Genomic DNA, 12,126 nt, shown 5'->3' with positions numbered 1-12,126 from the left:
CCCGGATGGTGGGGGGTGAGGGCCATCCCCACAGAACTCAGCCCCCCAAAGCCTAGCACAGCGCCTGACCCATAGTAGGTTCTCACTTAACCCGCAGGTGACAGAAAGTGCAAAAGGGTTAGGGAAAGAACAAATGAGTGGAAAACAGGAATGAAAGGGAGGACACTGTCAGGAGAGAACACAGGCAAGATATGAACAGCTGGCTGGGCGCGGTGGCTCACGCCTGTAATCCCAACACTTTAGGAGGCCGAGGCGGGCGGATCACCTGAGGTCAGGAGTTTGAGATAAGCCTGGCCAACGTGGAGAAACCCTGTCTCTACTAAAAATACAACAATTAGCCAGATGGGGTGGCATGCACCTGTAGTCCCAGCTACTCGGGAGGCTGAGGCAGGAGAATCACTTGATCCCTGGAGGTGGAGGTTGCAGTGAGCTGAGATTGCACCACGCACTCCAACCTGGGTGACTGAGCGAGACTCTGCCTCAAAAAAAAAAAAAAAAAAAAAAAAAAAAAAAAAGACGTAAGGAGCAGCTGACAACACAGACGTTCTTTCACACAGCTGGTCAGCTGACAGAGATGTCTTGGACACCCTCTGGCTGGCTAGTCTACATGTTCTAGACGACTGAAAATTCCCATCTTTCACGGTGTGCTTATTTGCAGTCTAAAGAAATTTCCTTTTGGTTAGAAGATGTAGTTCGAGGAGTTTAAATTGGTGTGGGAGGCCATCAGGGTTCCTCTGAGCTGGGCTGGTTGGGAAGGGAGGTGTCTGTGGCTTTATTTCTTTTTCGTTATCTGCAGATGTGGCAGAAAATCGAGGATGTGGAGTGGAGACCCCAGACTTACTTGGAGCTGGAGGGTCTGCCTTGCATCCTGATCTTCAGTGGGATGGACCCGCACGGGGAGTCCTTGCCGAGGTGAGTGGAGGGGTGATGCCCCTGGGGTTCTCTGAGGAGCTGGCTGCCTGGGCCCCCTCAGGGAGCGTGTCAGGGGGACTGCCATGCCCTGACGGCAGGCAGCACCACTCGCATTCACAGGCACTGTGGGTGGGACCTTCATCGTGGCTTTCCCAGCAGGGGCCTGAGTGCGTCTGAGGCCGGTGCCCCTTTTCCTGATTCTCAGAAAGGCACTGTTTAGGCTCGTGGTGATGGCTGTGGCCGGGCTCTGCAAGTGGAGGCCCTACAGCTGGAGTCAGGATTTAAAGCCTCCTGAGTTCAGTTTCTCCCCATGGGGCGCTCTGTGTGCTTTGGGGATGGCAGTTCTGCTTGGGACAGTAAGGCATCCGCTCCAGGACTTGCGGCCACAGTTCCTGTTGGTACCTAGGCCGCCGCAATGCCTGGGCCCTCCTGGCTTAGGAGGTGTTCTGGGAGTGGGGGCAACTGACGCTGCTTGGGAAGTGCTGATTCTTCCGGCACAGAGTGGACTGTCTCAGAAGGTGTGTCCCTCCGAAGCCATGACAGCCTGGAAAGTCTCAGCCACACATCCACTCGATGTCCCCTGGGGGAAGGTCTCTAGGCCACCACACAGACATGCAGACACTCGAGACTCAGGTCACTGGGCCTCCTGTACGGCGGTTTCTTGGATTGGTAGTGACAGATTGGGTTTTAGAGACTTCATACCCATGGAGAGGAGCAGACGGCCGGCCACAGATAGTAAAAGCCGACATCAGTGGAGTTCCTGTATGTTCTGGGCACTGTCCTAGATTCTTCTTTTATGTTTTATTTCATTTTACTCTCACCTTAACCCTGGGGGAGAGGTGCTATTTCAGTAGTCCCATTTTACAGATGAAGAAACTGAGGCCTACTGAGATTAAGCCAGTCTGGCTGGCAGTGGGCCTGGCTTCTTCCCCCAGGACCACCCCACACTTCAGCAAACAGCCCTCTGCATGCTGCGTACTCATGGGCCAGGGGAAGGGGGGCTCCAGAACATTTGACCTTGGTGGTTGCTATTTCACATGGGTTAATTCTTTTCTTCTTGAACTCCTTAAGGACTGAGACAATGTCTTAATCTGTTTTAAATTTTAGCAAGCATTTGCTGAGTACCAGGCACCTTCTGTAACCTTCTTTATACCAGGCACCTTCTGGTACCTTCTTTGTACCAGGCGTCATGATAGACTTTTCATATAAAACTTACTCCTTGCTGCAGTAGTATCACCATCCTGTTTTATGGTTGAGTCAATGAACGATCATTTGCCTGAGGTCACGTGAGCAGTAAGTTTCAGAGCCCCATTGGAACCCTCACGCACCTCTCTCTAAACCCTTTGCCGTGATTGTGTTTCTGCTGCGCGAGTCTGAGCATGGGGTTGGCCTTTCCTCTCCTGCTCACAGGTAGCATTGCCTGTTGGTGTCCGACTTGATTGCCATCATATTTCTAGCATCTAGTACCCTGGCATGTGTTCACTTGGATTGAATAATTAAATGCCCACTGATTACATTTAATCTTTATCACAGTGGACTTAGATATTTTTTATTTTTATTTTTATTTTTTTGAGATGGAGTCTCACTCTGTTGCCCAGGCTGGAGTACAGTGGCGCAATCTCAACTCCACTGCAGCCTCCGCCTCCTGGGTTCAAGTGATTCTCCTGCCTCAGCCTCCCGAGTAGCTGGGATTACAGGCACCCGCCTCCACAACCGGCTAATTTTTCTATTTTTAGTAGAGATGGGGTTTTGCCATGTTGGTTAGGTGGTCTCGAACTTCTGACCTCCAGTGATCGGCCCGCCTTGGCTTCCCAAAGTGCTGGGATTATAGGCGTGAGCCACCGCGCCCAGCCAGATGGTTATTAATATTTATTCCCATCTTTCAGATGAAAAAATCAGAGCCTTATAGCAGAGCTCAGGTTCAAGCCCCTTTTTTATCTGGCCCAAAAGTTAATGCAGCACAGGGCTAAGTGCACAGTGGGTGTCCCCAAAGATTTACTATTATACTGAATTTGTTGCTGCAAGCTGCCAGTAACACTGTTGGCTTTTCCACTTGTACGAGTCCCTGGGTCCTCACCAGGAAGGTGGGGCATAGTCCTGATCAGTGCTGCCTATAGCAGTGGGAACAGCACCCCACTTGTGGAAGGCGCTAAACAGACACTCTCTTCTGTGTCTTGCTAGGTCTTTGAGGTACTGCGACCTGCGATTGATAAACTCATCCTGCTTGGTGAGAACAGCCTTGGAGCAGGAGCTGGGCCTGGCTGCCTACTTTGTGAGCAACGAGGTTCCCTTGGAGAAGGGGGCTAGGAACGAGGCCTTGGAAAGTGATGCAGAGAAGCTGAGCAGCACAGACAACGAGGATGAGGAGCTGGGGACAGAAGGTGAGAGGTGGCTGCCCTCAGCCTAGGTGTCCATGTCCGCACGTCTTTCTTGGCTTCTGAGCTTTGAGGCTGCCTGTGCTTATGGAGACAGCCGTCTCCAGTTCAGCAGGTCCTGGGGCCTCTCTGCTGGACAGCAGCTCTGGATGAGAGGTTTCCAGTGTTGGATGAAATGGCAGAGCTCTCCTTGAATTCAGATTTTGCTTGTTTTCTCCCCGTCTCTTTTGGTGGTGTGAGAAAATGGAAATCCCTATAGAGGTTCTTCCTAGTTCCAGAATTCTTAAAGAGTAGGAAGAAAAATTAAGATTTTTTAGAGTTCAAGTTCAAAATTTCTTAAGAGTTCCTCGTTCCACTCACTGGTGGGATTCTGACCTGGTGTGATTTGCTTGCTTATTTCGTCTGTGCATCAACCCAACAGTATGCTGTCCATTCTTAAGATTTATGAAAACAGGCTCATTCGCAGACTCTTCAAATCTGATGCCATCTTTTTCATAGGACACATAAATGGTAACATCACAAGGCATTGACTGTAGTCAACAATGTGATGAGAAATATGTAGACAATCATACAAAAACTAGAAAGCATTTATGGAGTGTGTAGAGGGGAAGGAGGTGGGTGTGGGCACTAGACTGGGTCTGTGGTCTCCCTCCTCTGTCTTGACTATGGGACCTCTGCTAGCCTCAGCTTGCTCATCTGTAAAATGCAGATGGAAGGACCTGCCCGCCTATAGCCGTCTTTTCAAAGCACAGCAGGGACTCTGATTTAATTCTTTCACTTGTGGGTATCTGCTGCACCTCTCCATGCTCCCTGGTGTCTCAGGACCCCCTTCTTTAGTTTCACCATCTGCCTCTCTCTACCCACAGCCCCCACTGCACTGTGCACTGGCCCACATTAAACTTGCAGTGGCCGGGCTGTGCTCTGCCCTCCTGGCCTCTGCACTGCACGGCTGCCCTTCCTGCTGCTTGGAGTTTTCCTTTCTCTGCTTTACCTGGAAAGCCCTGTGGCCCTTCAGGACGAAGGCCAGCTGCCCCCTCTTCCAGGAGATGCCCTGCTTTTCCCGCAGGCTCCCCGACCCGTCTTTTTTGCATCTCCTCCACCAGCTTGCAGCTGTGCCTCATGGGCAGGGGCCTTCACTGCACCCAGAGTGCCTCCCTGCACCGCAGCCCACTCCTGTCTCCTCAGGGCCCTGTCCATGGTGGGGGCCTGGAAGATGGCAGTGAATGAGTGAATGGCTGGGGAGAGGTGATCATGGGAACACACTTTACACACTGCGAAGTGCTGGGCAAATGTCAGGGATGGTTATTTCGGTGCATTCTCAGCCTGTGTGTTTTGAAACAGGCTCCACCTTGGAGAAGAGAAGCCCCATGAAAAGGGAGAGGTCCCACTCCCACGACTCAGCATCCTCGTCCCTCTCCTCCAAGGCGTCCGGTGAGTCTTCCCACGCGGGAAGGACCAGATCAGCGAACTGGTTTTTGAGGTTTCAGAGAATGAAAAGAAACATATATAGGGCTATTTGCTGATCCTTTATTTTCCATCAGAACTGGAAAGATAAGGAAATCTTTGAAGCACTGGACTCTAGAGAGTAAATGTTCTGGTGAACTTGGGATTGGAGAACTTGAAGACTGAGCAAGACTGTAGGGTTCCGCTGCCCCTGTCCTCAGGTGAAGACCATGGACGCTGCCCCTCACTGTGGCTGGGGCCTCAGGCTGAGTCTGGCCATGTTAGGGGCGGGTCCCTGGGTATTCTCCCTGCTGCTGTTAGCTTGGGAAAACCCCGTGCCCTGTGGAGAGAGCAGCTGAGCACAAGGAGAGAAATAGACACGGAGACTTCACTGGGGGAAGAGCAACAAAAGGCAATACAAGCTCATGAGCCCTCCATGTAGCCAGAGCCACAGGAAGTGGGCAGTGCCAATCACAGGCTTTACACGGTCTCTGCCCTAAGGGGTCCGTCTGTCTCCGAGAGCGGTCAGGACCACGAACATGAAAGAGTGTCCCGTCTTCCCGCCACAAGCATTATGAGGGCCTCCTTGCTATCTGGATCAGCCCTGAGGATAAATGAGATGTAGACCTGACCTCAAGGAACGAACTCATCGTTCTCATAAAAGACGTGTTATTTTGCAGTCGTTTTTCGCACACATTTTCACTTCACATATGAGGAAGTCTGTACTTTTGTCCCAAGGCAGAGGGCAGATTTCAGGGTAGGGGAGGTTACCACAGGTTTGAGAGAGCAGCTGACCCCCAACCAGGCTTTGCAGAAGGTGTTATAAATGGAGGAAGCCTTAAGGGCTGAGAGGTTCAGGGGCGAGACGCACAGGGCCTGGGTGCAGGGACAGGTGCGGTGGCCGCAGGCCCCCATTGCGGGAGGCAGGGAGGCACCTAGCTGTGGCTGGGGCAGCGACTGAGAGTCGCTGCTGTTAGATCTGGGATGGGGAAAGGTCAGAGGTCAGAGCCCACCAGGAGACAGACTGGGGGCATCTTCTTTTTCCCTCATCTCCTGTGCTGTGCTCCCAGACATCCCCGATGGAGTCAGCACTGAGCCTCTTCACCCTCAGCCCAGAGCTCGGAGATTGAAAGAAGCCCTGCCTCATAGGCCGGAGCTCAGTCAGAAAAGCCAGCGCCGCAACCACTGGGTCTGTTTGCCTGAAACACAAGTACAGGAGGCCTGGGGCAGAAACAGGAGCCACCGGCAAGCTCTGGGACAGCTCACTCCTGGGACGAGTCGCCCCTGAGATGGGCCACTCCTGGGACGAGTCGCCCCTGAGATGGGCCACTCCTGGGACAGGTCACTCCTGGGATGGGCCACTCCTGGGACAGGTACCTTCTAGGATGTCCCTGACCAGGTTCATCTCTCCTCAGGTTCAGCGCTCGGTGGTGAGTCCTCGGCTCAGCCCACAGGGCTCCCCCAGGGAGAGCATGCCAGGTCGCCCCAGCCCTGTGGCCCCACAGAGGAGGGCAGAGCCCCTGGTGAGAAACAGAGGCCCCGGGCAAGTCAGGGGCCACCGTCGGCCATCAGCAGGCACAGTCCTGGGCTGATACCCCAGCCTGACTGCAGTCTCAAGACCAGCCAGAGGAGCGTCCAGGTGTCGGTCACCTCGTCGTGCTCCCAGCTGTCCTCCTCCTCGGGCTCGTCCTCCTCATCCGTGGCGCCTGCTGCCGGCACGTGGGTCCTGCAGGCCTCCCAGTGCTCCCTGACCAAGGCCTGTCGCCAGCCGCCCGTCGTCTTCTTGCCCAAGCTCGTGTACGACATGGTTGTGTCCACTGACAGCAGCGGCCTGCCCAAGGCTGCCTCCCTGCTGCCCTCCCCCTCAGTTATGTGGGCCAGCTCTTTCCGCCCCCTGCTCAGCAAGACCATGACGTCCACTGAGCAGTCCCTCTACTACCGGCAGTGGACGGTGCCCCGGCCCAGCCACATGGACTACGGCAACCGGGCCGAGGGTCGCGTGGACGGCTTCCACCCCCGCAGGCTGCTGCTCAGCGGCCCCCCTCAGGTGGGTGTTGCTCGCTGCCCCAGCACAGCCCCGGACTGGGGGGTCCTCGCACTCCCATCTGGAGGGCAGGCATGGGGGTGACCGCACCCGCGTCTTCACTTTTCACGCTTCCCATGATGGAATCTTCTCCAACAGCCTGGAGTGGACCAGAGGGAGGAGGGCGGGACTCATCTGCCACTCAGGGCTGGTGGCTTCCATTCCTTCCTGTGTCATGTTGGGGGTGGACGGGAGACCTCTCTGGGTGTATCAGACTACGGTTCCTCACCCCACGTCATCTCACTCGGCCACTGCGCATGTTCTCTAACAAATAGAAACAAAACTCTGGGTTCTCCACTGGAAGTTCGGTGAACCATGAACGGAGAACTGGGGATTCTCTTTCCCAGTTGCAGCCTGGTGTTTCCTTAATAGCAAAAGTCCATTTCACCTCTCAATGGCAGAATCTCCTGGGCGTGAGCATGTGGGGAGGAGGAGGCTGGGGACTGAGGTCTGCTCTTCAGAACGGAGCTGGGCTTTGGGGTTGGAATGCGGTTCAGTATTCCTTTGTGTCTTAAACTTGTACAATGAACAATATTACTTTTTCTGATTTAAAAAGGACAAAAGAAAATGTTTCTTACCGAGGAGTCTCCCTTCTTCCACACCCTCACACTATTGGATATTATCAATTTAAAATTGTTGTCTCTTTGATAGGTGAAAAATAATACATTACAGTTTTACTAGTAAGATTGACATATTCTTGTATTTTTACTGGTCGTTGCTACTTCTTTTTCAGTGATTTTCTGTTTTTTCTTATTTGTTTTTGCTTTAGGCCTTTGACATTTCTTGTTGATTTGTAGAAGCGCTTTAGATATTACAGATTTTTGTCCTTTGTCTATCATCTGTATTGCAGATTTTTTCTCTGAAGCTTCCCTGTGGTTGGGTGTCATGTTTTCCTCTGTAAACTTAGTTATTTCCATTCATTGGCATTTGCTGAGTTGTAGCATGAACCAGGCGTTGGGCTCGGTGCTTGGAAAGCACGTCCCTGGAGTGGCTCTCTTATTTATTATTGTTATTATTTATTATTATTGTTATTTTTCAGACAGAGTCTCGCTCTGTCGCCAGGCTTGAGTGCAGTGGCACGATCTCGGCTCACTGCAGCCTCTGCCTCCCGGGTTCAAGCGATTCTCTTGCCTCAGCCTCCTGAGTAGCTGGGACTACCGGCGGATGCCATCACGCCCAGCTAATTTTTGTATTTTTAGTAGACACGAGGTTTCACCATGTTGGCCAGGATGGTCTCGATCTCTTGACCTCGTGATCCACCTGCCTCGGCCTCCCGAAGTGCTAGGATTACAGGCGTGAGCCACCCCGCCTGTAGTGGCTCTTTATACAGGGGTGCAAGGAGGGTACTGGGCCAGACCATGAGTACTTCTCAACAGTAATAACCAAAATGAACTAAGATTAATAGGAGGTATGCTGCCCTGAAGCTTGGCTGGGGAAGCAGGGAACTCTGTGTTACAGGAAGCAGGAGAAGGAAGAAGAAAGTCGTTCTTTTCCTGGGTTTAGAAGGAGAAATACAAGAAGCACTTTTTAAAAATGTCTTATGCAATGAATTTTGCTATCTTGTACAGACATATGGATTAAGACAAGCAATTTGCAAGATTCATAAGACATTATGTTTTATAATATCCTATTTTTTGGAAGCAGCTTTCTTCGGCTTATGATACAATTCTATTTCTAACAGCTGAAAAATGCGACTGGTTAAAATCTAGAGATGCATTTGCGATGATATTTAAGCAGGAAGGCCTCATGCTCATGGGAGTCCATTTGTCCACCTGCCATGCTTGTTCCCTTCAAATATCTTTGCATCCACGGGACTCTCATTTTAAAGACAGGATCTTCAAGTGAGGCAGATGGCAGGAGCCATGCCAGGTGTTCAGCCGGTGCCTGGCACATGGATAGGGCTTCCTCACTGGGGGTTTTAACTCCCATACCTTTACAGATCGGGAAGACAGGCGCCTACCTGCAGTTCCTCAGTGTCCTGTCCAGGATGCTTGTTCGGCTCACGGAAGTGGATGTCTATGACGAGGAGGAGATCAATATCAGTGAGTTATCTGTTTGGGGATATGTGGGCTTGGAACCACCTGCATCACTTTCTCAAGTGACTTTAATTTTATATTTCACTTTCTAGATGGAATTCTCAGATTCATGATCAGACTCATCCCAAGGACCTTATAGGGGGTGCTATTTATCTTGCAGTCATTTTTCTCAGTATCAGGCCTTTGCTGTAGGGATACAATTACGATTAGTAGATGACTGTTTACTGAGTACCTTCTGCATGTGGAGTGCTGAACTTGATACTTTGCATAAGTTACCATGTTAATTTCCTAGGCCCAGTGTGAGGTAGATGTTCCATTCTCCTCATAAATCACATGCCTGGGAGCCCAGCTGAGTAGTGGCAGGGCTGGATGGAATTAGATTTGACTGCTGCCTCTGCAAAGCAGACTTACCTCTCAGGGGAGGTTTCCTGCTCAGACAGCTGGGCAGGGAGGTCAGTGTCTTGGGGCACAATAGAAATACGTGAAATGTGGGAAAAATCCTGTTCTCGTTTCCAGAACAGAGTTTACCCTGATTAAGATCAGCTTCTTGGCCTGGTGCGGTGGCTCACGCCTGTAATCCCAGCACTTTGGGAGGCCGAGGCGGGCAGATCATGAGGTCAGGAGATCGAGACCATCCTGGCTAACACGGTGAAACCCCGTCTCTACTAAAAACACAAAAAAATTAGTCGGGTGTGGTGGCGGGCGGCTGTAGTCCCAGCTACTCGGGAGGCTGAGGCAGGAGAATGGCGTGAACCCGGGAGGCGGAGCTTGCACTGAGCTGAGATCGCGCCACTGCATTCCAGCCTGGATGACAGAGCGAGACTCCATCTCAAAAAAAAAAAAAGATCAGCTTCTTTTTGAGCTCGTATAAAATAACCTCCCCTGTTTCCTCATCATCACTCCTCCCAGGGGCTCATAAACTTGGTCTGGTCAATGAGTCTGATGTGCTGGGAGAGCGAGCTTGTCAGACAGTCCTGTCTGTGTTGTGGAGAGCTTGCCAGCCAGCTGCACCGGTGCTGAAGGGCACTTGGTGCGGTGCTGTCAACTGTGCTTCAGTTTTGATTTGGAGAAAATCTGGAGCCAAGGAAACTGGTCCAGCCCTCGGCCTTCCCTCCCAGGAAAGGAGAGGCTCTTCAGCCTGGCTCTGAGTTTTCTAAGGTTTCCCCACGGTTTGGAACCACATTTCAGATGAAGTCTGCAGCCCTGCTGAATTTGTCTCCTTTCTTTCTTGGACATACCAGTGATGAAGACAGAATCTGAACCCAGTTTGTTCAATGATAAAGCCCATTCTTTAAATCTTATCTCTTTCGTTGAATAGGGATAATTTCTGTTTTATAGGGATTAAATGTGACACACACAGAGCACCAAGACCTTTTTTTTTTTTTTGAGACAGAGTCTAGCTCTGTTGCCCAGGCTGAAGTGCAGTGGTACCATCTCGGCTCACTGCAACCTCCACCTCCCAGGTTCAAGTGATTCTCTTGTCTCAGCCTCTGGAGTAGCTGGAATTATAGGCATGTGCCACCATGCCCGGCTAATTTTTGTATTGTCAGTATAGACAGGGTTTCACCATGTTGGCCAGGCTCGTCTCGAACTCCTGACCTCAACTGATCCACCCACCTCAGCCTCCCAAAGTTCTGGGATTACAGGTGTGAGCCACCATGCTTCACCAAAACCTATTAAATATTCATAGGCATTTCTCCCCTGCCTTCCTATGGACATGCACTCTGCGCATGTGTGCACTATAGTAGGACATGTATTTAATATAATCAACATGTTTTATAATTTGAGTTGGGCCAACTAGATTTTTCTACCTTTTAGCTGACAGACATTTAGTAAGCACCATAGACGACAATGATTACCATGTGAGATGAGACATGGCAAATGGAAAACTGGTTTGGACTACGAGTGTTGTTGGCACCAGAAGGGAGAAGGCCCTGGGCTGGAGCACTCCAAGAGCCTTTCTACAGGTGGAGTGACAGGAGCTGAGCCATATTGGCTGGGGAGCATTTAGATAGAGGCAAGAAAGGAAGCTATGCAGGTTTTGCTGGCTTTGGCCACCAGTGTGATCATCTGGGGAGACGGGCTGGAGTGAAGCACAGGGCTGAGGTCCTCTGGGTCAGGACTCTGGCCGGAGTGGAAGTCAGACTTAGGACAGGAGAGCAAAGCCATTCTCACAGCAAACAGCACAAGGCTGTTCCTCTGGATGGAGATAGCTCTGAATCCACGTTCTTGCCTCATTAGAACGGTCCTGAAAATGGAATATGTGTCAGGAGCCTTGCAGATACGATGGGGTTTCCCAGCAGCCCACGGGCTCAATAACAATTGCACTCCAAGCATCATCCTTTGTGCACATTTAAAATGTAGTCGTGCACCACATAATGATGTTTTGGTCAACAGACTGCATCTGTGACACTGGTCCCATGAGATTCTAGGGTAACTGAAAAATTCCCATCACCTAGTGATATCGTAGTCATCGGAATGCTGTGGCAAGAGGCATTCCTCAAGTGTTTGTAGCGATTCTGGTGTAAATAAACCTGCGCTGCCAGTACTGTCAAAAGTCTAGCACATACAATTATGTACAGTACATAGCACTTGATAATTATAAGCAGCTGTTACTGGTTTATGTATTTACCATACTTTTATGGTACTCAACTCCTACTTATTAAAAAGCAGTTAACTGTAGAACAGCCTTGGGCGGGTCCTTCAGGAGAGACTTCAGAAGATGGCATTGTTCTCATAGGAGATGACAGCTCCATGACTACTACTGCCCCTAAAGACCTTCTAGTGGGGCAAGGCTGGGAGTTTGAGACCAACCTGGCGAACATGGTGAAACCCCATCTCTACTAAAGGTACAAAAATTAGCCGGATGTGTTAGCACGCACCTGTAATTTCAGCTACTCGGAAGCCTGAGGCAGGAGAGTCGCTTGAACCCAGGAGGTGGAGGTTGCAGTGAGCCGAGATGGTGCCACTGTACTCCAGCCTGGGTGACATAGTGAGACTCTGTCTCAAGAAAAATGACAAAAACAATAAAAAACAAATAAAAGTAGAAAAATTAAAATATTAAGCTCATGGAATGAGGATATCAAGAAAGAAGACATTTTTGATCAGTTGTACAATGTATTTGTTTTAAGCTAAGTGTTATTACAAAAGAGTCAAAGAGTTAAAAAGGTTATAAAGTTAAAAAGTTATCAAAACCACAATGAAATACCATCTCACACCAGTTAGAATGGCGATCATTAAAAAATCAGGAAACAACAGGTGCTGGAGAGGATGTGGA

At 50.5% G+C, this 12,126-nt stretch overlaps 1 protein-coding gene across 1 annotated transcript in view; it reads left to right on the top strand.

Moving 5' to 3' along the window:
* The window catches only part of GREB1 (growth regulation by estrogen in breast cancer 1), an 89,964-nt gene that overhangs the window by 57,010 nt on the left and 20,828 nt on the right, over positions 1-12,126 (top strand). The window contains exons 17-22 of the mRNA XM_011965335.1: positions 666-678; positions 797-912; positions 3,094-3,293; positions 4,629-4,718; positions 6,146-6,777; positions 8,753-8,855. Of these exons, the coding sequence (XP_011820725.1) occupies positions 666-678; positions 797-912; positions 3,094-3,293; positions 4,629-4,718; positions 6,146-6,777; positions 8,753-8,855 (1,154 nt within the window). The remainder of the gene's footprint in view (positions 1-665; positions 679-796; positions 913-3,093; positions 3,294-4,628; positions 4,719-6,145; positions 6,778-8,752; positions 8,856-12,126) is intronic.

This window comes from Mandrillus leucophaeus, unplaced genomic scaffold, assembly GCF_000951045.1.
Source record: "Mandrillus leucophaeus isolate KB7577 unplaced genomic scaffold, Mleu.le_1.0 Scaffold72, whole genome shotgun sequence".
NCBI classification, from domain to species: Eukaryota; Metazoa; Chordata; class Mammalia; order Primates; family Cercopithecidae; genus Mandrillus; species Mandrillus leucophaeus.
The sequence above is the reverse complement of the archived record's forward strand: the minus strand, read 5'-3'. Positions and strand labels throughout refer to the sequence as shown.